The 22877-nt window shown below is 46.0% G+C and overlaps 1 protein-coding gene across 1 annotated transcript in view; it reads left to right on the top strand.

The window, feature by feature from the left end:
- pjvk (pejvakin) overlaps nucleotides 1–22369 on the top strand; it is a 47214-nt gene extending 24845 nt beyond the window's left edge. The window contains exons 4-8 of the mRNA XM_070874795.1: nucleotides 8037–8154; nucleotides 8565–8627; nucleotides 8972–8988; nucleotides 12278–12304; nucleotides 22076–22369. Coding sequence (XP_070730896.1) covers nucleotides 8037–8154; nucleotides 8565–8627; nucleotides 8972–8988; nucleotides 12278–12304; nucleotides 22076–22369 — 519 coding nt within the window. The remainder of the gene's footprint in view (nucleotides 1–8036; nucleotides 8155–8564; nucleotides 8628–8971; nucleotides 8989–12277; nucleotides 12305–22075) is intronic.
- Nucleotides 22370–22877: the final 508 nt, after the last annotated feature.

Here is a 22877-nt window from a genome sequence, read left to right as displayed (position 1 = left end):
AGTCAGCCACAAGGACAATGCTGGATGCTTGGTGATAAGCGATATGGCCTAGCCACCTGGCTGATGACCCCCCTGCTTGACACCCACACCGAGGTCGAGAAGTGATACAACCAGAGCCACAGAGACACATGTAACGTGGTCCACAAAACAATAACTGTGCTTAAGCAGCGCTTCAGCTATCTGGACCACTCAGGAGGGGAGCAACAATATAACTCTGAGCCAGTAGGTAAATTCGTGGTCGTGTGCTCCATGCTGCACAACCTGGCTATCAGGAGGGGCCAAGAATTGCCAGAAGGGACTGATGTTCCACCTCAGGAGAGAGAGGAAGAGGACGACGAGGGGCTGGACGCTGACCTAAGGCCCATGGTCAATCAGGCTGGCTATGCAACCAGGTGCTCGACCCCTCCAGACCGCAAGAAAGGGCCCGTGGTGGCTACATAGCTCCAAGACTCTTACATGAGGAGCTGATATCTGAACAATTTGCCTGAAAGAATGGTGCTGAGAGTGACAAGGCTGACACACTACTGTGTGTGTGCATCTCAATCATCATCACCTTGGTGCCAGTGAAAGTTTACATTGATTGAAGTTAAGTTTTATTTAACCCTTTCATGTTAAGGAATAACGGTCCAGCTATCTGAGACAATGCGCAACAAGGTTATGTTGAATAAAAAAATGTTTATACCAACATTGGTCTGAAATCATAAGTATCACGAGCAAAAACACTCAAGCCCCACCCACACCCCACTTTTTCCACCATTGGCATCAATCAAATGTTCAACATGTCCAGCAACACAGAATACAAATGCAAAGCAGGAGGGTGGCCCCCTCCCCCCATACATTACAACAAATTGCATACACCCAGATGGAGATATAACACAGCCATCACCTGCGGACATGCAGCTCACTTTCCTTCCCCCTCCCCTTCTTCTCTCCACCTCTACCCCTTCCCGTCCTCGCTCCATGGCGCCTGGCCGAGGATCTCCTCAGGCGGTGCCTCATTGGGGGGGGATGAAGGCAAATGTGGTGGTTGCATGAGTACGGGAGTAGGGGGTGTCGAGGGGGCAACATTCTCTGATGCAGAAGCAGGATCTTGGTCCTTGCTCTCATCTGTCATTCGCAGTGGAGATGTGGAACCTAGGGATGGAGTGCCGCGCTCTGGGACCACTGGGAGGCCTGTGCCAGCAGTGTTGCTGCCTATCGCATCCAAGGCCTCCGCCATCCGCGGAACGTACTCAGTTATGGTGGCCAGCTGTCGGGGTATGCCCCCCAGTGCTTCGATGAGCTGGTCACCAATGTCTACTGTACCTTCTCTCTGCTCTCATGTGGCGCTCGTGGACCAGACCAGCCGCGTCCACGAGGACTCTGCGGGGTAGGCTCCATCCTGGAGACAAATGGGGTGCTCTATGGCGAGGTGCTTGGGGCCAGTACTTCCAGAGTGGATGCTGGAATGACCAGAGGACCACTAGATGGCCTTGGGGTGGAATGTCTGAGAACCTACTGGCTCGTTTGTGCCTCCAATGTGCTCCTCTCCCAACTCACCGCTCTCTCCAGCGTCAGTCTCCACATCGTGCTGTGATGCCTCCTCCTGTCCCTCCATTATAGACCAAATTCAGGCAAATATGTGGCTGGTAATAGCTAATTTTTGTTTCCCTATTTGCTGTAAAGTTCTAAACTCTCCCTCTTTCCTCCCAAAGCTGCCACACCACACCCACACACGCCTTCAGTCCCTCTCAGCTCCCTCTTTCTCTGGCTCCTCTTCTGCGCATGTCATGATGACCCTTGGCCTCCTGAATCGCGGGAATCGAGCGTTGCCATGCCGTTGCTAAGGACGGCGACACTTTACAACAGAAGGTCAGCGAGATTTAACGCTACTGCCAATTTCATATCACTTGCGGTAACGCCCAATTTCAAAAATGGAGATGAGGTGCTTTGAGAATGGGCGAGAAGCCGGCGATCTGAAAACCCACTTTTACCACCCACGCCAGAAATAACACCCATTTTTGGGCGATATGCACAAAAGTGTAAAATCTAGCCCATGGTATGTTGGCCTTTATTGCAAGGAGTTTGGAGTACAAGAGTAAGGAAGTCTTGATACAATTGTACAGGGCTTTGAACATAAGAACATAAGAATTAGTATCAGGAGTAGGCCATCTAGCCCCTCGAGCCTGCTCCGCCATTCAATAAAATCATGGCTGATCTGGCCGTGGACTCAGCTCCACTTACCCGCCCGCTCCCCATAACCCTTAATTCCCTTATTGGTTAAAAATCTATCTATCTGTGACTTGAATACATTCAATGAGCTAGCCTCAACTGCTTCCTTGGGCAGAGAATTCCACAGATTCACAACCCTCTGGGAGGAGAAATTCCTTCCCAACTCGGTTTTAAATTGGCTCCCCCGTATTTTGAGTCTGTGCCCCCTAGTTCTAGTCTCCCCTACCAGTGGAAACAACCTCTCTGCCTCTATCTTGTCTATCCCTTTCATTATTTTAAATGTTTCTATAAGATCACCCCTCATCCTTCTGAACTCCAACGAGTAAAGACCCAGTCTACTCAATCTATCATCATAAGGTAACCCCCTCATCTCCGGAATCAGCCTAGTGAATCGTGTCTGTACCCCCTCCAAAGCCAGTATATCCTTCCTTAAGTAAGGTGACCAAAACTGCACGCAGTACTCCAGGTGCGGCCTTACCAATACCCTATATAGTTGCAGCAGGACCTCCCTGCTTTTGTATTCCATCCCTCTCGCAATGAAGGCCAACATTCCATTCGCCTTCCTGATTACCTGCTGCACCTGCAAACTAACGTTTTGGGATTCATGCACAAGGACCCCCAGGTCCCTCTGCACCTCAGCATGTTGTAATTTCTTCCCATTCAAATAATATTCCCTTTTACTGTTTTTTTTCCCAAGGTGGATGAACTCACACTTTCCGACATTGTATTCCATCTGCCAAACCTTAGCCCATTCGCTTAACCTATCCAAATCTCTTTGCAGCCTCTCTGTGTCCTCTACACAACCCGCTTTCCCACTAATCTTTGTATCATCTGCAAATTTTGTTACACTACACTCTGTCCCCTCTTCCAGGTCATCTATGTATATTGTAAACAGTTGTGGTCCCAGCACCGATCCCTGTGGCACACCACTAACCACCGATTTCCAACCCGAAAAGAACCCATTTATCCCGACTCTCTGCTTTCTGTTCGCCAGCCAATTCTCTATCCATGCTAATACATTTCCTCGGACTCCGCATACCTCTATCTTCTGCAGTAACCTTTTGTGTGGCACCTTATCAAATGCCTTTTGGAAATCTAAATACACCACATCCATCGGTACACCTCTATCCACCATGCTCGTCATATCCTCAAAGAATTCCAGTAAATTAGTTAAACATGATTTCCCCTTCATGAATCCATGCTGCGTCTGCTTGATTGCACTATTCCTATCTCGATGTCTCGCTATTTCTTCCTTAATGATAGTTTCAAGCATTTTCCCCACTACAGATGTTAAACTAACCGGCCTATAGTTACCTGCCTTTTGTCTGCCCCCTTTATTAAACAGAGGTGTTACATTAGCTGCTTTCCAATCCACTGGTACCTCCCCAGAGTCCAGAGAATTTTGGTAGATTTTAACTAATGCATCTGCTATACCTTCCACTATCTCTTTTAATACCCTGGGATGCATTTCATCAGGACCAGGGGAATTGTCTACCTTGAGTCCCATTAGCCTGTCCAGCACTACCCCCTTAGTGATAGTGATTGTCTCAAGGTCCTCCCTTCCCACATTCATGTGACCAGCAATATTTGGCATGGTTTTTGTGTCTTCCACTGTGAAGACCGAAGCAAAATAATTGTTTAAGGTCTCAGCAATTTCCACATTTCCCATTATTAAATCCCCCTTCTCATCTTCTAAGGGACCAACATTTACTTTAGTCACTCTTTTCCGTTTTATATATCTGTAAAAGCTTTTACTATCTGTTTTTATGTTTTGCGCAAGTTTACCTTCGTAATCTATCTTTCCTTTCTTTATTGCTTTTTTAGTCATTCTTTGCTGATGTTTAAAATTTTCCCAATCTTCTAGTTTCCCACTAACCTTGGCCACCTTATACACATTGGTTTTTAATTTGATACTCTCCTTTATTTCCTTGGTTATCCACGGCTGGTTATCCCTTTTCTTACCGCCCTTCTTTTTCACTGGAATATATTTTTGTTGTGCACTATGAAAGAGAACTGGGAACAGTCCGTAGAGCACAGAGTCCTGTGTTACGGAGCTGCTTGGGATGAACCTCGACAGCAACCACTGCATCTCCTTCCAGATCTGCCTTGCAAAGGGGCAATCCCGAAGGAGATGGATGACAGTCTCATCCGCACCACAGCCGACTCGGGGGCAGAGTTCCGTGTCTCTGAAACCCCGGCTGTGCATGAAGGATCTGACGGGTAGGGCCCTTCTCACCGCCAACCAAACTACGTCTTGGTGTTTGTGAGAAAGCTCTGGTGATGAGACATTCTGCCAAACGAGTTCGACAGTCCGCTCGGGGAAACGCCCGACAGGATCCATTATCTCCTTCTTTCGTAGGGCGTCCAGGACCTTGCATACCGACCCATGCTTTATGGCCTCACAAGATCCTGTTGAAGGTCATCGTAAACAGGGTCAAGTCTGCTCTGGAGCTGGTGATCCACCCGGACCTGCGCTGTCCCCGGCAGAAAGATCTCTGATAGCCTCGTGCTACTCAGGCATACGATCGCCTTCGTGCGGGACAAGAGGGTGGACACCTGTTTAATCAGCTAGGACCAGGAGAAGGCCTTTGACAGGATATCGCACACATACCTGATGGACGTGCTCTCCAAGATGGGGTTTGGGGAGGGTATCCGCATTTGGATCCAACTGCTCTACACAGACATCAGTAGCGCAGTTCTAATCAACGGGTCGGAAACTGAAAGCTTTCCGATCAGGTCTGGAGTCAGGCAAGGCTGTCCCCTCTCCTCTGTGTGTTTGTGTGCTGTATCGAGCCCTTTGCCAAGTCCATCAAGAAGGATGCGGGCATTATGGGGGGGGTGACAATCCCAGGCAGCGGAGGCGCTCAGGTCAAGACCTCCCTGTACATGGACGACGTCGCTGTCTTTTGCTCGGATCCGCAGTCAGTCCGCGGATTGCTCACAATCTGTGACTAGTTTGAACTGGCCTCGGGGGCGAAGGTTAATCACAGAAAAAGCGAGGCCATGTTCTTTGGCAACTGGGCCGACCGATCCTTTATTCCCTTCACCGTGAAGTCAGATTACCTGAAGGTGTTGGGAATATGGTTCGGAGCGGACAGGGCATGCGCCAAAAACTGGAGGGAGCGTATCGCTAAAGCCAAACAGAAACAGGGATGGTGGAAGCTGTGCTCCCTCTCCATTGCAGGAAAGAACCTGGTCATCGGGAGTGAGGTGCTCTCGGTGTTGTTGTACGTGGCGCAGGTCTGGCCCGTACTCCGCTCCTGTGCCGTGGTAGTCACCCGAGCTGTCTTCCATTTCGTCTGGCGATCGAAAATGGACAATGTCCGCAGAGACACGCTGCACAAATCTCTGGACAAGGGGGGAAAGGACGTTCCAAATGTGGCCCTCATCCTGATGGCCACCTTTGTGTGCGGCTGCATCAAGCTGTGCATAGACCCTTCGTACGCAAACACCAAGTGTCAGTACGTGCTGAGATTCTATCTGTCCCCGGTGATGCGAAGGATGGGTCTGGCCAGGATGCCGTGGAACGCTCCGACCAGTTGGACCATGCCTCAGCACCTTTCCTCGTGGAAAAGTTTTTCAAGAAAAACACCTTTGACCACAAAGCACCAGTGGTATCACTGCTGAGTCTGTGGTCGTGGCCATCTAAACCATGATCCAGGATCCACATTGACTTTGCAGGTCCCTTCCTGGGAAAGATGTTTTTAGTTGTGGTGGATGCATATTCCGTGGATAGTGTATAATCATGTCATCCAGTACATCCACAGCTACCATTGAGAGCCTTTGTGTCATGTTTGCCACTGATGGTCTACCCGACATCGTTGTAAGCGACAACGGACCTTGCTTCATAGTCTGGAGTGTCAAGAGTTCATGAAACTCAAGGGCATTAAACATGTGAGGTCAGCACCATTCAAATCCACATCTAATGATCAAGCAGAGCGTGCTGTCCAAACCATCAAGCAGAGTATAAAACGTGTAACTCAAGGTTCACTGCAGACTCGCTTGTCATGCATATTGCTCAGTTACAGGACAAGACCCCACACGCTTACCGGGGTCCCCCCTGCTGAACTATTGATGAAGAGAGGTCTCAAGACCAAGCTCTCTCTTGTCCACCCTGACTTGAACGATCATGTTGAATACAGACGTCAAAGTCAGCAGTGGTATCATGATCGCGCTGCTGTGTCACGCGACATTTCTGTTAACGATCCTGAGTATGTACTAAATTATGATCAAGGTCCTAAGTGAATCGCTAGTACTGTTACGGCCAAGGAGGGTTACAGGGTGTTTAAAGTCAAGCTCAAGAATGGGCAAACATGCAGGAAACATGTTGATCAGCTAAAGCTGCAGCACACGGATGAACTGGAACAGTCTGAGCAAGACACAATCAGTGACCAACCAACCTACCCTCAGTCATCAGAGGACTTCGCTGTCATCAATGAATCTGGACTTTCAATCACTGACGTGGTCATTACCACTCCCATCAGATCGGCTACCCAGCCCCCAGTCATAACAGACTCAGAACGCTCGCCCAAGGCTGGAGTTGAACTGAGACGATCAACTCGGGAGCGGATAGCCCCGGACCGTCTCAATTTGTAAAAAGACTGTTACTAATATCTTAAAGAGGGATATTGTCATGTATGTATGCTTGGGGTTACTAGCCACCAGGTGGCGCCATTGTCGGAGGTCATTGGGCCCTTTTGTGTGCGGCCCAGGTATGAAAGGCAAACCACCATGTAATGTAATCACTTTGGGCCCTAATAAAGCAGAGCCAGGTTTGTATCTGTGTTAGTTTACAGTATTCAGTCTATCGAGTTATTACATCACAGATAGATTCAGTAGATTGAGCCTATCCTCTCTGGAGTTTAGAAAATTGAGAGGTGATCTCATTGAATCATATAAGATTCTGAGGGGAATTGACAGAGTAGATGCTGAGACGTTGTATCCCCTGGCTGGAGAGTCTAGACCTAGGGAGCATAATCTCAGGATAAGGGGCGGCCATTTAAGATTGAGATGAGGAGGAATTTCTTCACTCAGAGGGTTGCGAATCTTTTGAATTCTCTACCCCAAAGGATACTGAGTCATTGAGTATATCCAAGGCTGAGGTAGAAAGATTTTTGGACTCTAGGGGAATCAAGGGATATGGGAATCAGGCAGGAAATTGGAGGTCAGGTCGAAGATCAGCCATGATCTTATTGAATGGCAGAGCAGGCCCGAGGGGCCGTATTGCCTATTCTTGCTCCTAATTCTTATATTCTTATGTTTAATGCATTGTATTTGTATTATGACTTATTGAGGCCAATTTTCATCTCCAGGTGTAAGTCAGTTATAATTTGGTTTTAGACTTGCTTGAACCTTAAATGTAAATAGCAGTCAGTTTTTTGATCTAATCTAATTTAGTGTTAGGGATGTCGTCTTTTGTGGAGTCTACTGGAATTCTTGGAATACTCTGAATGACGAGCTTTACTGTAGATCATAAAAGAATATACCCTTGCTTGTATATACCTCAAAAAAGTTGTTTGTAACTTGAGTCATTATTGTTCATAACTGCATGGAAAATATAGCGCAACTAAAATGTATTCATTCTTTTGTTAAACAGTCATTGTAAAATCTTGGCATTTTCTACAGTTTAACGCTGCGTTGCCACAAAGTTCAAGGTGCTTTTAAATAAATTAAGTTGCATCATCTGATCATATACACAGTGCCGACTTTAGTTTTAAGCCTTGTAAAAAGAAAATTCAGATATTTCGATACAATGTTTGTTACATTTTATTTAATATTAGTCTGCAAAGCTAGAAGGCTAGTTCTGTTTATAGTGCCCACTCTAGTTTCAGATCGATGATGGACGAAATCATAAAGGATGTGACAAAGCCATTGTTATCCCAGCTCATACAACTATTGCATTTAGTGTATTTGAACTCTATATCCATTTGGATGGGCACTTTGGTAAGTAATGTATTGCGTATATTGCCTTCAAGCTGCTTTTAGTTAACACTAAAGAATTCTTCAATGCAATGATAGATCATTTCAGTAGCCATTAATTATTAACTTTTATTTATTTAGTTTAAAGACTAAAAAATGCTGATACTTTCATCCATAAGGTATGAATCTAGAAGAATCATTTTAAGAACTTAAAAAAAATGCTTTTCCTGCTCAAAGTGGCCAAAATGTGTTGAGTCCTTTTTGGAATCAGATTTTCTTAAGAGGTGGGTGAAAAATTTGCCAGTTGGAGGCTATGAAGACAGATCAGTAGTAAAATAATTGTATTTATAGCCAAGCAAGGTGAAGCAGGACTCTTAACTAAAAAAAATTGCTACATAATTGTTTAAATCTGCCTTTGTGTAATTTACTTATAGAACTCTGTGTTACGTCTGAATCAGGAGGCGGATTTGAGAAAGAACAAATAACAGAGCAATTGGGTGGTTTAATGAGCCAATTCTCAGTGTGGAAACTGCGGCGATGTCTGTCTGATTTCTTTTATGGCAGTCCATTCAGATCAGGTAAGTTTTTCCTCAAATACTTCAGACTAATTGTAGTGTATTACAAAAGATTTAAAGTACAACATAGATTTTAAAATAAAAAAATCAAATAATCACATAGAAGTCCCATATATTTCTATATCTATTGATGTAGAACATGCATGACGTCTTGCTCCTGAAGTAAAGCATCATATATTTATATATTCTTTATATGTGATGAAAAGTTGTGGGACATAATTTATAATTTACAAGTGGGCTGACTTGATGATCTACAATCAACAAAGTCATTAGAAAGTTACGAGTATCATGTGGAACATAAGTTGCATAATGCAGATCTTCGCCATGTACTTCGTTAATTTCTGATAAGAATTATAAATAATGAGTATAAATAGGCCTTTATTATGGTGTGGTATCACTGATTTAATTTCTCTACAATGCTCGTCTGATTCAGTTGGTGATGTCATTGTGAGTGAATGTCATGGAGCAATAGAGGACAACAAATATTAAAAAAATGTGAAGGGAGCAGGTACAACGATGTTCACAATATGTCTCTCCATAAATATCTTAGGGTACATTTACACTCCAGCTGTAGTGTTAGTACAAATCTATTTGGTTTTTCACAATGCTGCAATTACAATGTAACTGTAGCCTGAAGCTAATCTAAACTAACACTAGAATGAAGCTGAGTGAGACTCCCTAGAGGAGGTCATCTCCCTTCATCTTGCTTTGGAGTCAGTTCAGGCCTTAGCACCTTATCTAACTAAACTCCAAGGGCTAGAAATTGCGTAGCTCCCTGTTTGGAGTGATAACTTTTGCGTGCGCGCAAAAATATCACTGGGTTCTACTCAACTCCAGCGGACGTAAACCTCTGGTTTAGCACTCCAGGAGGGAAGTGGAGCGCTAAAGCACGACCACTTCCTTTGGAGCGCTAAACAAGGCAAGAGGGGCGGTAGTGACAGAGCGCTGCACAATGTCCCGCGCAGCGCTGCCGGACTCACAGGCTTCTTCCCTCCCTTAAAGGGAAGGGCCACTGCTGGGGGCATTGCTAGGTGATGATTCCACTGGTTGGTGACAGCACCTGCGATCCGTGACGATCAGCCCCAAGCACTCTAACAGAGTCCAGGGCTGATCAATTGTGGCATTGGGAAAAATAAAAAATGAGCAGAGAGGGGTGAAATTTTTTTTTGGCCAACCTGACCAGCAATATTTTTCATTCCCGCTCCCCAAGCAGCTGGCTGACCTCACAATGCCTCCTGCAGCTGCCGTTATTGACTCCCGGCGATGCTGCAGGGCGCGGACGCATATTTAGGATCCGGGTGGTAATGGGGCGCTGCGCACGGGATGACACCACGATCTCTGAGGCACAGTAGACTGAGTCATTAAGATGTACTGCTAACCTGCAAGGGAGGTTCACAGGCGTCAGTACTTAAGTTGCGCCCAGTCGGAAAGCCGTTCTCACCCCGTTATCGTCCCCGGAGGCGCTAATAGGAAGTGTAATGGAGGTTAATTTCACCCCCCAAGTTCAGCATCAGTATGAAGTATTTTCCACATTGCACTGAAGCTAAGCTTGTGGGGCACAAATGCGCCTTTGGGCAGAATCTCACAGTATGGTTATTTGCCTGGTAATCATAATCTTGGATAATTATTAGTAATTATTGGTAAAGCAGCCTTCATGCATGGAGACACAGGTTTTTAATAAGTTAAAATGTGCTGAAATACTGATTTCGTACAATTTTCCACCTTTTTAATGGAATATATTGCTTCTACTTCCAACTCTCCTGCGAAGAAAAACTGTGGCAGCAGCTGTGGATGTGTGGCAACTATTAATTGGGGGTTTTCCCCTAATTATTTAACTAAAGGGTTCTGATTTATTAGCTTTCAACTGAGAAATGGTTCATGCCTTTAAAATCCTTGAGATGATATCACAGGCTGGGAACTCAACATCCAAGGGTATTCAACATTCAGGAAGGATAGAATAAAAGGAAAAGGAGGTGGGGTAGCATTGCTAGTTAAAGAGGAGATTAATGCAATAGTTAGGAAGGACATTAGCTTGGATGATGTGGAATCTATATGGGTAGAGCTGCAGAACACCAAAGGGCAAAAAACGTTATTGTGAGTTGTGTACAGACCTCCAAACAGTAGTAGTGATGTTGGGGAGGGTATCAAACAGGAAATTAGGGGTGCATGCAATAAAGGTGCAGCAGTCATCATGGGTGACTTTAATATGCACATAGATTGGGCTAACCAAACTGGAAGCAATACGGTGGAGGAGGATTTCCTGGAGTGCATAAGGAATGGTTTTCTAGATCAATATGTCAAGGAACCAACACCATCTTAGACTGGGTGTTGTGTAATGAGAGAGGATTAATTAGCAATCTCGTTGTGCGAGGCCCCTTGGGGAAGAGTGACCATAATATGGTGGAATTCTACATTAGGATGGAGAATGAAACAGTTAATTCAGAGACCATGGTCCAGAACTTAAAGAAGGCTAACTTTGAAGGTATGAGGCGTGAATTGGCTAGGATAGATTGGCGAATGATACTTAAGGGGTTGACTGTGGATGGGCAATGGCAGACATTTAGAGATCGCATGGATGAACTACAACAATTGTACTTCCCTCTCTGGCGTAAAAATAAAAAAGGGAAGGTGGCTCAACCGTGGCTATCAAGGGAAATCAGGGATAGTATTAAAGCCAAGGAAGTGGCATACAAATTGGCCAGAAATAGCAGCGAACCCAATGACTGGGAGAACTTTAGAACTCAGCAGAGGAGGACAAAGGGTTTGATTTGGGCAGAGAAAATAGAGTACGAGAGGAAGCTTGCAGGGAACATTAAAATGGACTGCAAAAGCTTCTATAGATATGTAAAAGGAAAAAGGTTAGTAAAGACAAACGTAGGTCCCCTGCAGTCAGAATCAGGGAAAGTCATAACGGGGAACAAAGAAATGGCAGACCAATTGAACAAGTACTTTGATTCGGTATTCACTAAGGAGGACACAAACATCCTTCCGGATATAAAATGGATCAGAGGGTCTAGTAAGAAGGAGGAACTGAGGGAAATCCTTATTAGTCAGGAAATTGTGTTGGGGAAATTGATGGGATTGAAGGCCGATAAATCCCCAGGGCCTGATGGACTGCATCCCAGAGTACTTAAGGAGGTGGCCTTGGAAATAGCGGATGCATTGACGGTCATTTTCCAACACTCCATAGACTCTGGATCAGTTCCTATGGAGTGGAAGGAAGCCAATGTAACTCCACTTTTTAAAAAAGGAGTGAGAGAGAAAACGGAATTATAGACCGGTCAGCCTGACATCGGTAGTGGGTAAAATGATGGAATCAATTATTAAGGATGTCATAGCAGCGCATTTGGAAAGAGGTGACATGATAGGTCCAAGTCAACATGGATTTGTGAAAGGGAAATCATGCTTGACAAATCTTCTGGAATTTTTTGAGGATGTTTCCAGTAGAGTGGACAAGGGAGAACCAGTTGTTGTGGTATATTTGGACTTTCAGAAGGCTTTCGACAAGGTCCCACACAAAAGATAAAATTAAAGCACATGGGATTGGGGGTAGTGTGCTGACGTGGATTGAGAACTGGTTGGCAGACAGGAAGCAAAGAGTAGGAGTAAATGGGTACTTTTCAGAATGGCAGGCAGTGACTAGTGGGGTACCGCAAGGTTCTGTGCTGGGGCCCCAGCTGTTTACATTGTACATTAATGATTTAGACGAGGGGATTAAATGTAGTATCTCCAAATTTGCGGATGACACTAAGTTGGGTGGCAGTGTGAGCTGCGCGAAGGATACTATGAGGCTGCAGAGTGACTTGGATAGGTTAGGTGAGTGGGCAAATGCATGGCAGATGAAGTATAATGTGGATAAATGTGAGGTTATCCACTTTGGTGGTAAAAACAGAGAGACAGATTATTATCTGAATGGTGATAGATTAGGAAAAGGGGAGGTGCAACGAGACCTGGGTGTCATGGTACATCAGTCATTGAAGGTTGGCATGCAAGTACAGCAGGCGGTTAAGAAAGCAAATGGCATATTGGCATTCATAGTGAGGGGATTTGAGTACAGGGGCAGGGAGGTGTTACTACCGTTGTACAGGGCCTTGGTGAGGCCACACCTGGAGTATTGTGTACAGTTTTGGTCTCCTAACTTGAGGAAGGACATTCTTGCTATTGAGGGAGTGCAGCGAAGGTTCACCAGACTGATTCCCGAGATGGCGGGACTGACATATCAAGAAAGACTGGATCAACTGGGCTTGTATTCACTGGAGTTCAGAAGAATGAGAGGGGATCTCATCGAAACGTTTAAAATTCTGATGGGTTCAGACAGGTTAGATGCAGGAAGAATGTTCTCAATGTTGGGGAAGTCCAGAACCAGGGGTCACAGTCTAAGGATAAGGGGTAAGTCATTTAGGACCGAGATGAGGAGAAACTTCTTCACCCAGAGAGTGGTGAACCTGTGGAATTCTCTACCACAGAAAGTTGTTGAGGCCAATTCACTAAATCGAGTCAAAAAGGAGTTAGATGAAGTCCTTACTACTAGGGGGATCAAGGGGTATGGCAAGAAAGCAGGAATGGGATACTGAAGTTGCATGTTCAGCCATGAACTCATTGAATGGCAGTGCAGGCTTGAAAGGCCGAATGGCCTACTCCTGCACCTATTTTCTATGTTTCTATGTCTATATATCTATATACATTTGCAGTGTTCACATTCACCAAAAGGGATCAATTCGCAGTCTCTGGGGGTGAAATTGGCCTGCTGTCATCCTCCCATTAGCACCTCCAGGGGCATGCTAATGGGCGCAAATAGAAACATGGAAACATAGAAAATAGGTGCAGGAGTAGGCCATTCGGCCCTTCAAGCCTGCACCACCATTCAATAAGATCATGGCTGATGATTCACCTCAGTACCCCTTTCCTGCTTTCTCTCCATACCCCTTGATCCCTTTAGCCGTAAGGGCCATATCTAACTCCCTCTTGAATGTATCCAATGAACTGGCATCAACAACTCTCTGCAGTCGGGAATTCCACAGGTTAACAATTCTCTGAGTAAAGAAGTTTCTCCTCATCTCAGTCCTAAATGGCATACCCCTTATCCTTAGATTATGTCCCCTGGTTCTGGACTTCACCAACATCAGGAACATTCTACCCGCATCGAACCTGTCCAGTCCCGTCAGAATTTTATATGTTTCTATGAGATCCCCTCTCATCCTTCTAAACTCCAGTGAATACAGGCCCAGTCGATCCAGTCTCTCCTCATATGTCAGTCCTGCCATCCCGGGAACCTTCGCTGCACTCCCTCAATAGCAAGAACGTCCTTCCTCAGATTAGGAGACCAATATCCCAGATGAGGCCTCACTAAGGCCCTGTACAACTGCAGTAAGACCTCCCTGCTCAAATCCCCTAGCTATGAAGGCCAACATACCATTTGCCTTCTTCACCGCCTGCTGTACCTGCATGCCAACTTTCAATGACTGATGTACCATGACACCCAGGTCTCGTTGCACCTCCCCTTTTCCTAATCTGCCACCATCCAGATAATATTCTGCCTTCCTGTTTTTGTCACCAAAGTGGATAACCTCACATTTATCCACATTATACTGCATCTGCCATGCGTTTGCCCACTCACCTAACCTGTCCAAGTCACCCTGTGTTTTCAGCCGGGGGGTGGGGGTGGGGGAGAGCGGTTCGGGGGGGGTGCTACCGGGTCCCGCAAAATTGCACGGGAGTTAGCGGAGGTGCAAAACTGGTCGTGCCCACTGCCGCCAGTAGCACCCCAGGCCGCTGCACCTCCGCCAGTGATGTCATCGCCGTGTGCAGCGACCCGTTTACGCCCCACGGCAGAAATTGGGCAATGCTTCGTTACGCTGCTGTGGGCGAAGTCAGCGCCAATCTCACGGATCACGAACCAGGCCATAGTCAGCTCGCGGGCCGGTCCAGCCTGCGGGAGTTTTTCTGCGGTGCCTGTGATGCGATGGTGCAGCCCAGCACTCTGCTTCTGTGCTGGGCTGTGGCCACGGCACCGCGTATCCCCAGTAGCAGAGTGGTGGCCCCTCAAATCCATAAATAGCTCGCAGCGGGCCCTTCCCTTTAACGGATGGGGAGGTTCCAGTGATCACATCACTGCTACGCGGAGAGGCCACGTAGCACTCCGAATTCCACCCGGTTAGTGCCCCAGATCTGCCCCCGAGAGGAAGTGGAGCGCCCAGCATTGTGCTCCACATCCCCTCGGGGGCGGTAACCCGAATTTAGATCGCGGTTTGTGACTTCCGTGCCGGTCTCATGAAGGTTACCGCCCCAAATGGGGCTGTCATGTATGTAACCATCATGCAACAGTAATTTTCATGTAACTGTAACCTTCATGCAACTCCTGTACACTGTACTTATACCCTAGAAATGCACACCCTGACCACAGGGGGTGAACTTGTGGAGACACTCCTCACCTGGGTTTACAGGTATAAAAGGGGAGGTCCCACCCAGGGTCAGCACTCCTTGGTCCTGGGAATAAAGGTTACGGTCACGTAGTGACTGTGTCTGCAGTACATGCCACATGTGATTCTATAGTAAGGTGCAGGGACACCACATTTGGCGACGAGAAACGGGAATCACCGAACCACGAGGATGGCTACCGGTAGCACAGAGGAACGTTACTGTGGGGGTGAGGACTGGGACGACTTCATGGAGAGACTCCACCAGAGCTTTGTCACGAAGGACTGGCTGGGAGCGGCAGCGGCTGACAAGTGGAGAGCGCATCTACTGACCAGCTGCGGGCCACAGACGTGTGCACTGATGAAAGACCTGCTCGCTCCCCAAAAGCCAGCGGACAAGTCCTTTGAAGAGCTCAGCCAGCTGATCAGTGAGCATCTCAAGCCGGCGAGTAGCATACACATGGCCCGGCACCGGTTCTACACACACCGGCGTCGGGAGGGAGAAAACATCTCAGACTTCGTTGCAGACCTGCGCCGCTTGGCCAGTCTCTGTAAGTTCACAGACGCCTGCAGGGGGGAGATGTGAAGGGATTTCTTCATTGAGGGCATTAATCATGCCGGGATTTTCAGGAAGCTCATAGAGACCAAGGACATGACTTTAGAAAAGGCGGCGTTGATAGCTCAGACCTTCATGGCAGGGGAAGAGGAGACCAAGCTAATTTACGCGCGCAGCCCTGGTCCCAACGTGGCGATGGACCAGGGAGTTAACATGGTGAACGCGGCTCAGGACCCCGCAGGCAGGCAAGGGCATTTCGAAACCGCCCAGGCAGCAACAGACTCTAGGGTGGGCCCGCAACAAGGACAATTGAAAGGGGATCGGCAATTCACGCCATCACGAGGAACAATGCGTCCCGCGATGGGACCATTAACACCCACCATCAGAGTGCTTAGAAACAACCAAATGGGCAATCAGAGAGGAATGCCTGGTAACAGTCCTTTTGTTAACAACAATCTCAGCTCATGCTGGAGGTGTGGGGGTATACATACTGCGAAAAGCTGCAGGTTTCAGCAATATATTTGTAGGATTTGTAACGTCAGTGGACACTTGGCCAGGATGTGCAAAAAGGCTGTAGCGAGGCTAATCTGCGAGACAGAGGAACCAGACGAGGGGTCTGCAATGCAGGATGATGCCTGGGGAAAAGCCATGGATGCTGAAGTTCAGCGGGTTCATGTGGCTGACGTCCACAGCTCATACACTAAAACGCCACCCATGATGGTGAAAGTTTTATTGAATGGCATCCCGGTGTGCATGGAGCTGGATACGGGAGCTAGCCAGTCACTTATGAGCGCCCAACAATTTGAGAGACTATGGCCACACAGAGCTAGCAGGCCCAAACTGGAACGCATTGACACGCAGCTACAGACATACACCAAACAGATCGTCCCAGTGCAAGGCAGTGCAAACTTGGTGGTAACATATAATGGATCACAGAACCGGCTGTCACTCTGGATCATCCCGGGAAATGGCTCCGCGCTCTTGGGGAGGAGTTGGCTAGCCGAGATGAATTGGAAATTGGGGGATGTGCACGCCATTTCATCTGTGGAGCGAAGTTCATACTCATAGGTCCTACAAAAATTCGGGTCACTGTTTCAACTCAGTGTCGGAACATTCAAGGGCACTAAAGTAGTGATACGCATCACTCTGGACGCCAGACCAGTGCACCACAAAGCCAGAGCGGTGCCGTGTGTGATGCGTGAGAAAATTGAAAGTGAATTGGACAGGCTGCTCAGAGAGGGCATAATTTCCTCCATTGAACTCAGCGACTGGGCAAGTCCCATCGTTCCTGTCCTTAAAGCAGATGGCTCGGTCAGGATTTGTGGTGACTACAAAGCCACCATCAACCGAGCGTTGCTGCAAGACCAATACCCGCACCCGAGAGCGGAGGACCTTTTTGCCACGCTGGCAGGTGATAAGCTGTTCACGAAGCTGGACCTTACTTCGGCCTACATGACTCAGGAACTGGCTGACAAATCCAAGCTTCTGACCACCATCACGACGCACAAGGGATTATTTATCTACAACAGGTGTCCATTTGGCATTCGTTCGGCGGCAGCTATCTTTCAGAGAAACATGGAAAGCTTGCTCAAATCCATTCCTGGAACAATCGTATTCCAAGACGACATCCTTATAACGGGTCGAGACACCGAAGAACACCTCCACAACCTGGAGGAGGTGCTACGCCGACTGGACCGGGTAGGCTTGCGGCTGAGAAAGGCCGAGTGTGTGTTTTTGGCCCCAGAGGTCAAGTTTTTGGGCAGGAGGGTTGCCGCAGACGGGATCCGGCCCACTGAATTAAAAACGGAGGTGATCCGCCAGGCACCCAGGCCCAGCAACACATCGGAGTTGTGATCATTCCTGGGACTTTTGAATTATTTCAGGAAATTTCTGCCGAACTTAAGCACTTTATTGGAGCCATTACACATGCTCCTACGTAAAGGTTGTGAATGGTTTTGGGGGGAATGTGAAGAATGGGCTTTCAATAAGGCGAGGAACCTGCTGTGTTCTAACAAACTGTTGACTTTGTATGACCCCTATAAAAAACTGGTTTTAACGTGCGATGCATCATCCTACGGGGTTGGGTGTGTGTTGCAGCAGGGTAACGATGACGGCCCACTCCAACCGGTGGCTTATGCCTCCAGGTCGCTCTCCCGGGCAGAGCGTGGATACGGCAAGGTTGAAAAGGAAGCACTCGCTTGTGTTTACCGTATGAAAAAGATGCACCAGTACCTTTTCGGTAGACGGTTCGAGCTAGAAACGGACCACAAGCCGTTAACATCCCTGTTGTCCAACAGCAAGGCTGTCAATGCCAATGCATCAGCTCGTATACAGCGATGGGCTCTCACGCTGGCTGCATATGACTACACCATACGGCACTGACCAGGCACTGAAAATTGCGCTGACGCGCGCAGCAGGCTCCCACTGGCCACCGCTGAGGGGGCGTCAGAGCAAAGCGCTGAGATGGTCATGGCCGTTGAGGATTTTGACACCGCAGGCTCCCCATCACAGCCCGCCAGATCAAACTCTGGACCAACAGAGACCCCCCTCCTATCCATGATAAAGAAATGTGTTCTGACTGGGGATTGGGTGCCCGCACACGGGGCGTGCCCTGAGGAGGTCAGACCATTTCAGAGATGGATGGATGAGTTCTCCATCCAAGCCGACTGCCTGCTATGGAGCAGCCGGATAGTCATGCCCAGAAAGGAAGGGAAGCGTTCATCAGGGAACTCCACAGTGAGCACCCTGGCATCGTGTTAATGAAGGCCATTGCCCGGTCACATGAATGGTGGCCGGGGATTGACTCATACCTGGAACACTGGGTTCGCAGGTGCACGACGTGTGCCCAGCTGGGCAATGCACCCAGGGAGGCCCCACTCAGCCTGTGGCCCTGGCCCACCAAGCCATGGTCACGCATTCACGTAAACTATGTGGGCCCATTCATGGGGAAAATGTTCCTGATCGTTGTCGATGGGTTTACAGGTATAAAAGGGGAGGTCCCACTCAGGGTCAGCACTCCTTGGTTCTGGGAATAAAGGTTAAGGTCACATAGAGACTGTGTCTGCAGTACATGCCTCGTGTGAATTTGTAGTACGGTGCAGGGACACCACAGTGGCGGTATGCAGTACACCCCCTCTGAATCTTCAAGTGCGCCTTTAACCACTCCCGTCTGACCAACAACACTGGCAAATGTTGATAACTGCTTTGGGCAATACTTGTTATATGCCTAAGGAAAATGCAAAAGTAAAGGTCCCTTACAGGCAGAGGCAGGAGAAATTATAATGGGGAATAAGAAAATGGCAGAGACATTAAATGAATACTTTGTATCTGTCTTCATGGTAGAAGACACAAAAACTATTCCAGAAATAGTGGGGAACCAAGGTTCTAGTGAGAATGAGTCTTAATGAAGAGTTAGTACTGGAGAAATTAATAGGGTTAAAAGCCAACAAATCCCCTGGGTCTGATGGCTTAAATCCAAGGGTTTTAAAAGAGGTGGCTACAGCGATAGTGGATGAATTGGTTTTGATATTAACATAACCCCACTATTCAAGAAAGGAGGGAGAGAGTAAACAGGGAAGTATGGGCCAGCTAGCCTGACATCAGTAGTAGCAAAAATGTTAGAATCTATTATTAGGGACATGGTAAAAAGGCACTTAGAAAATCATAATATGATTGCGCAGGGTCAGCACAGATTTATGAAAGAGAAATGATGTTTGACAAATCTGATATAGTTTTTTGAGGTTATAACTAGTAGGGTAGATAAGAGGGAACTAGTAGATGTAGTGTATTTGGATTTTCAAAAAGCATTCGATAGATGCCACACAAGAGGTTATTACACAAAATTAGGGCTCATGGGATTAGGGGTAATATATTAGCATGGATTCAGGATTGGTTAATGGACAACAAACAGAGAGTTAGAATAAACTGGTCATTTTTGGATTGGCAGGCTGTAACTAGTGGGGTATCTCAAAGATCAGTGCTTGGACCTCAGCTATTTATAATCTATATCAATGACATAGATGAGGGGACTGAGTGTAATGTATCCAAGTTTGCTGACGATACAAAGCTAGGTGGGAAAATAAGCTGTGAGGAGGATGCAAAGAGTTTGCAAAGGGGTATAGACAGGTTAAATGAGTGGGCAAAAACGTGGCAGATGGAATATTATATGGAGAAATATGAAGTTATCCAGTTTGGTAGGAAAAATAGAAAAGCAGAATATTTTTTTAAAAGGTGAGAGACTGTGAAATGTTGGTATTCAGAGAGACCTGGGTATCCTTGTACAAGAATCACAGAAAATTAACCAGCAGGTACAGCAAGCAAATAGGAATGCAAATGCTATGTTGACCTTTATTACAAAGGTATTGGAGTATAAGAGTAAAGAAGTCTTGCTGCAATTATATAGGGCTTTGTTGAGACCACACTTGGAGTACAGTTTTAGTCTCCTTACCTAAGGAAGGATATACTTGCCTTCGAGGGAGTGCAACAAAGGTTCAGTAGACTGGTTCCTGGGATGAGGGAATTGTCCAAGAGGAGTAGAATAGGCCTATATTTCTTAGAGTTTAGAAGAATGAGAGGTGATCTCATTGAAACATCTAAAATTCTTAAGAGGCTTGACAGGGTAGATACTGAGAGGATGATTTGTTTGGCTGGGGAGTCGAGAACTAGAGTTAGCAATCTTAGAATAAGAGGTCAGCCATTTAGAACTAAGCTGAAGAGAAATTTCTTCACTCAAAGGGTTGTGAATCTTTGGCATTCTCTACCCCAGAGGGGTAGATGTTCAGTCATTGAGTATATTCATAGCAGAGTTCAATAGATTTTTGAATACTAAGAGACTCAAAGGATATGGGGATAGTGCAGGAAAGTGGAGTTGAAGTTGAAGATCAGCCAGGATCATTGAGTGGCGAGCAGGCTCGAAAGGGCGATTGACCTGCTCCTGCTCCTATTTCATATGTTCTTATGTATACATGTAAAACTCATTGCACTGTTTTCATGTGGCTAATTATAGTTTTGCTTAAATTATTTCTGAATTTGCCATTTACAGAAAGGATGACAAATTATAATTTTACTCATCATAAATTCATCATCATAAATGTTTGATCTTTGCATGTGAATTAATCCATCTAATATTTTAACATTATTCTATGGAATATTGGGAGAGAAAAATATCTCGTTGTGCTCATTTTTCAGGCAGAATATGGGGTACACAGGTCCAAATTACCTCAGGGCCCAAACAATTGGAAATGCATGCGACACCATATTGGTTTGGATGCTGTAGAGGCATCCCAGCATGTGTCTAAAACAGCCACTAGGTCCCATAAACATGTTAATAAGGGGCCTGATGCCTCTATTAGGACCCAAGCCAGAACATTTATTGGCCCTAAACAGAACATGCGGCCTAACCAGCAGTCCTTAAAGGGACTGTTGGAGACCTTCAACAAAAAGGTAAATTAAAAACAAATATTTACCTTAATGCAGAGCCAGCAGGTGCAGGGGTGCTCTTCTCGTGGACTGTTGCTCATCCCTGCTCGGACCCCAACCCAATCTTCTTTCCCCCCACCAAGCCAGGACCTACAAGTGGGTCTCTGTCGGCCTCGCAGTGGCTCGACATTCATCCTTGCTTTGTTGGTAAGCTGCCTGAGGACACGCAGTAGATATCCACAGCTCTTATTAAAATGTTCTGTGAGCCAATTTCTACCCCATTGCTCCTTAGAATTTAAATCAAACTTCTGTTGAGCTGTTAAGAGATCAGATTGTTTTGATATAAATGTATCATTGATGTTAAGTATTTCGGCTTACACTGAATGTTTTACTTGATTTTAAATATACAAAGCATGTGATTTTGCATGTGAGCTGCAGCAGATTTCATTTTTGCCATTTGTAACAGGAAGCCTGATAACACCCACCAGTGACATTTTCATCGATTAGGGGCACAAATTTTAGTATGTGTTTACGAGGTAGACTGAACATGCTACAGCATTTTTCTTGATAGTGTTTTTCTTATTGTATATTTTCTTCTCTGCAATAATGAGAACATTAGCCATCATCATGGCTGGAGCCCTATCCCACCAAAGGTAGAGAGAGGTATCTAGACTGGTGGGGGTGAGACCAGCTGTTATTTCCTTCATGCCCTGCTCTGAGTACAATCAGCACATGGTATGGAGGATCAATTTGCTGATCAATATAAATTGCTGGCAGAAACCTCTCCTTCCTCTCCACAACCTAAAGCCAGTTCCTTACTAGAAAACATTCGAAGTGAGACACCAGTTCGCAATACTGTTTTACTGTTACCAGTTGCTGTTCCCAGAGGTAAAATTCAGCCATGGGGTTTTTGTAATAAATTTATGTTTTCATATTTCAATTTTTTGTTATTTGTTATATCTATTTGAACAGATGAAAAGGTGCTGGACGATGTCAGAAACTCGGATCTTTATTTGGAGGATTTGGTCGCTGACTATCATGAAAAGGCTACCAGCATGACTGACATTTCCACTAACTACCTGAGAGATAATGCACACACACGGGTCAATCTTCTCAATCACAATATCTCCAAAGGACCCTGTGTTCTTTGTGGCATGGGAAGTTCCCGAAGAGAGACAGTATATGGATGCCTTGAGTGTTCATTCAATGGACAGAAATATGTGAGACTGCATGTGGTGCCGTGCTTTGATCTGTGGCACAAAAGAATAAAATGAACTGTATTTTGGTATGAATTAGAGCTCGAGATGTGATATCACATCTGCAAGACTACATTAGTATTTATGTAGTAAATATTTTTGAATTTGTTTTTAACAACAAGTCAATTTGAGTTTGTGTAAGAATATTCTCTTTACATTGCAAATTTATAGTTTTAAAATTGTAAATAGTGAAATGTTGTAGAGGACAAATTATCGGGTATATCTGTCAGTGAGAGAAAATTACTGCAAAACTATGTCACTATTTTAGCTTGAATCTCTGGCAATTTAACGATTTTGCATAATGTACTTTTTGGAAGTTCTTTTTTTGGTTTCCAGTTTTTTTGTATCATGATTGAAAGTTTTGCTTTCCTTAGTTTACAAATATCGTATACCTTTGTAAAATGTAAGCAGTTTCCTCCTCCTGTTTTGTCTGGGCATAAATGAGTGCAATGAGTATCAGCAGCTGACTTGAATTTTGTTTTCAGTGTTAATAATTCATTAAAATATCAAATTGCAAATAGATGAA

This window comes from Pristiophorus japonicus, chromosome 3 (assembly GCF_044704955.1).
Source record: "Pristiophorus japonicus isolate sPriJap1 chromosome 3, sPriJap1.hap1, whole genome shotgun sequence".
Classification (NCBI taxonomy): domain Eukaryota; kingdom Metazoa; phylum Chordata; class Chondrichthyes; family Pristiophoridae; genus Pristiophorus; species Pristiophorus japonicus.
This window is presented reverse-complemented; position numbering and strand designations above follow the sequence as displayed.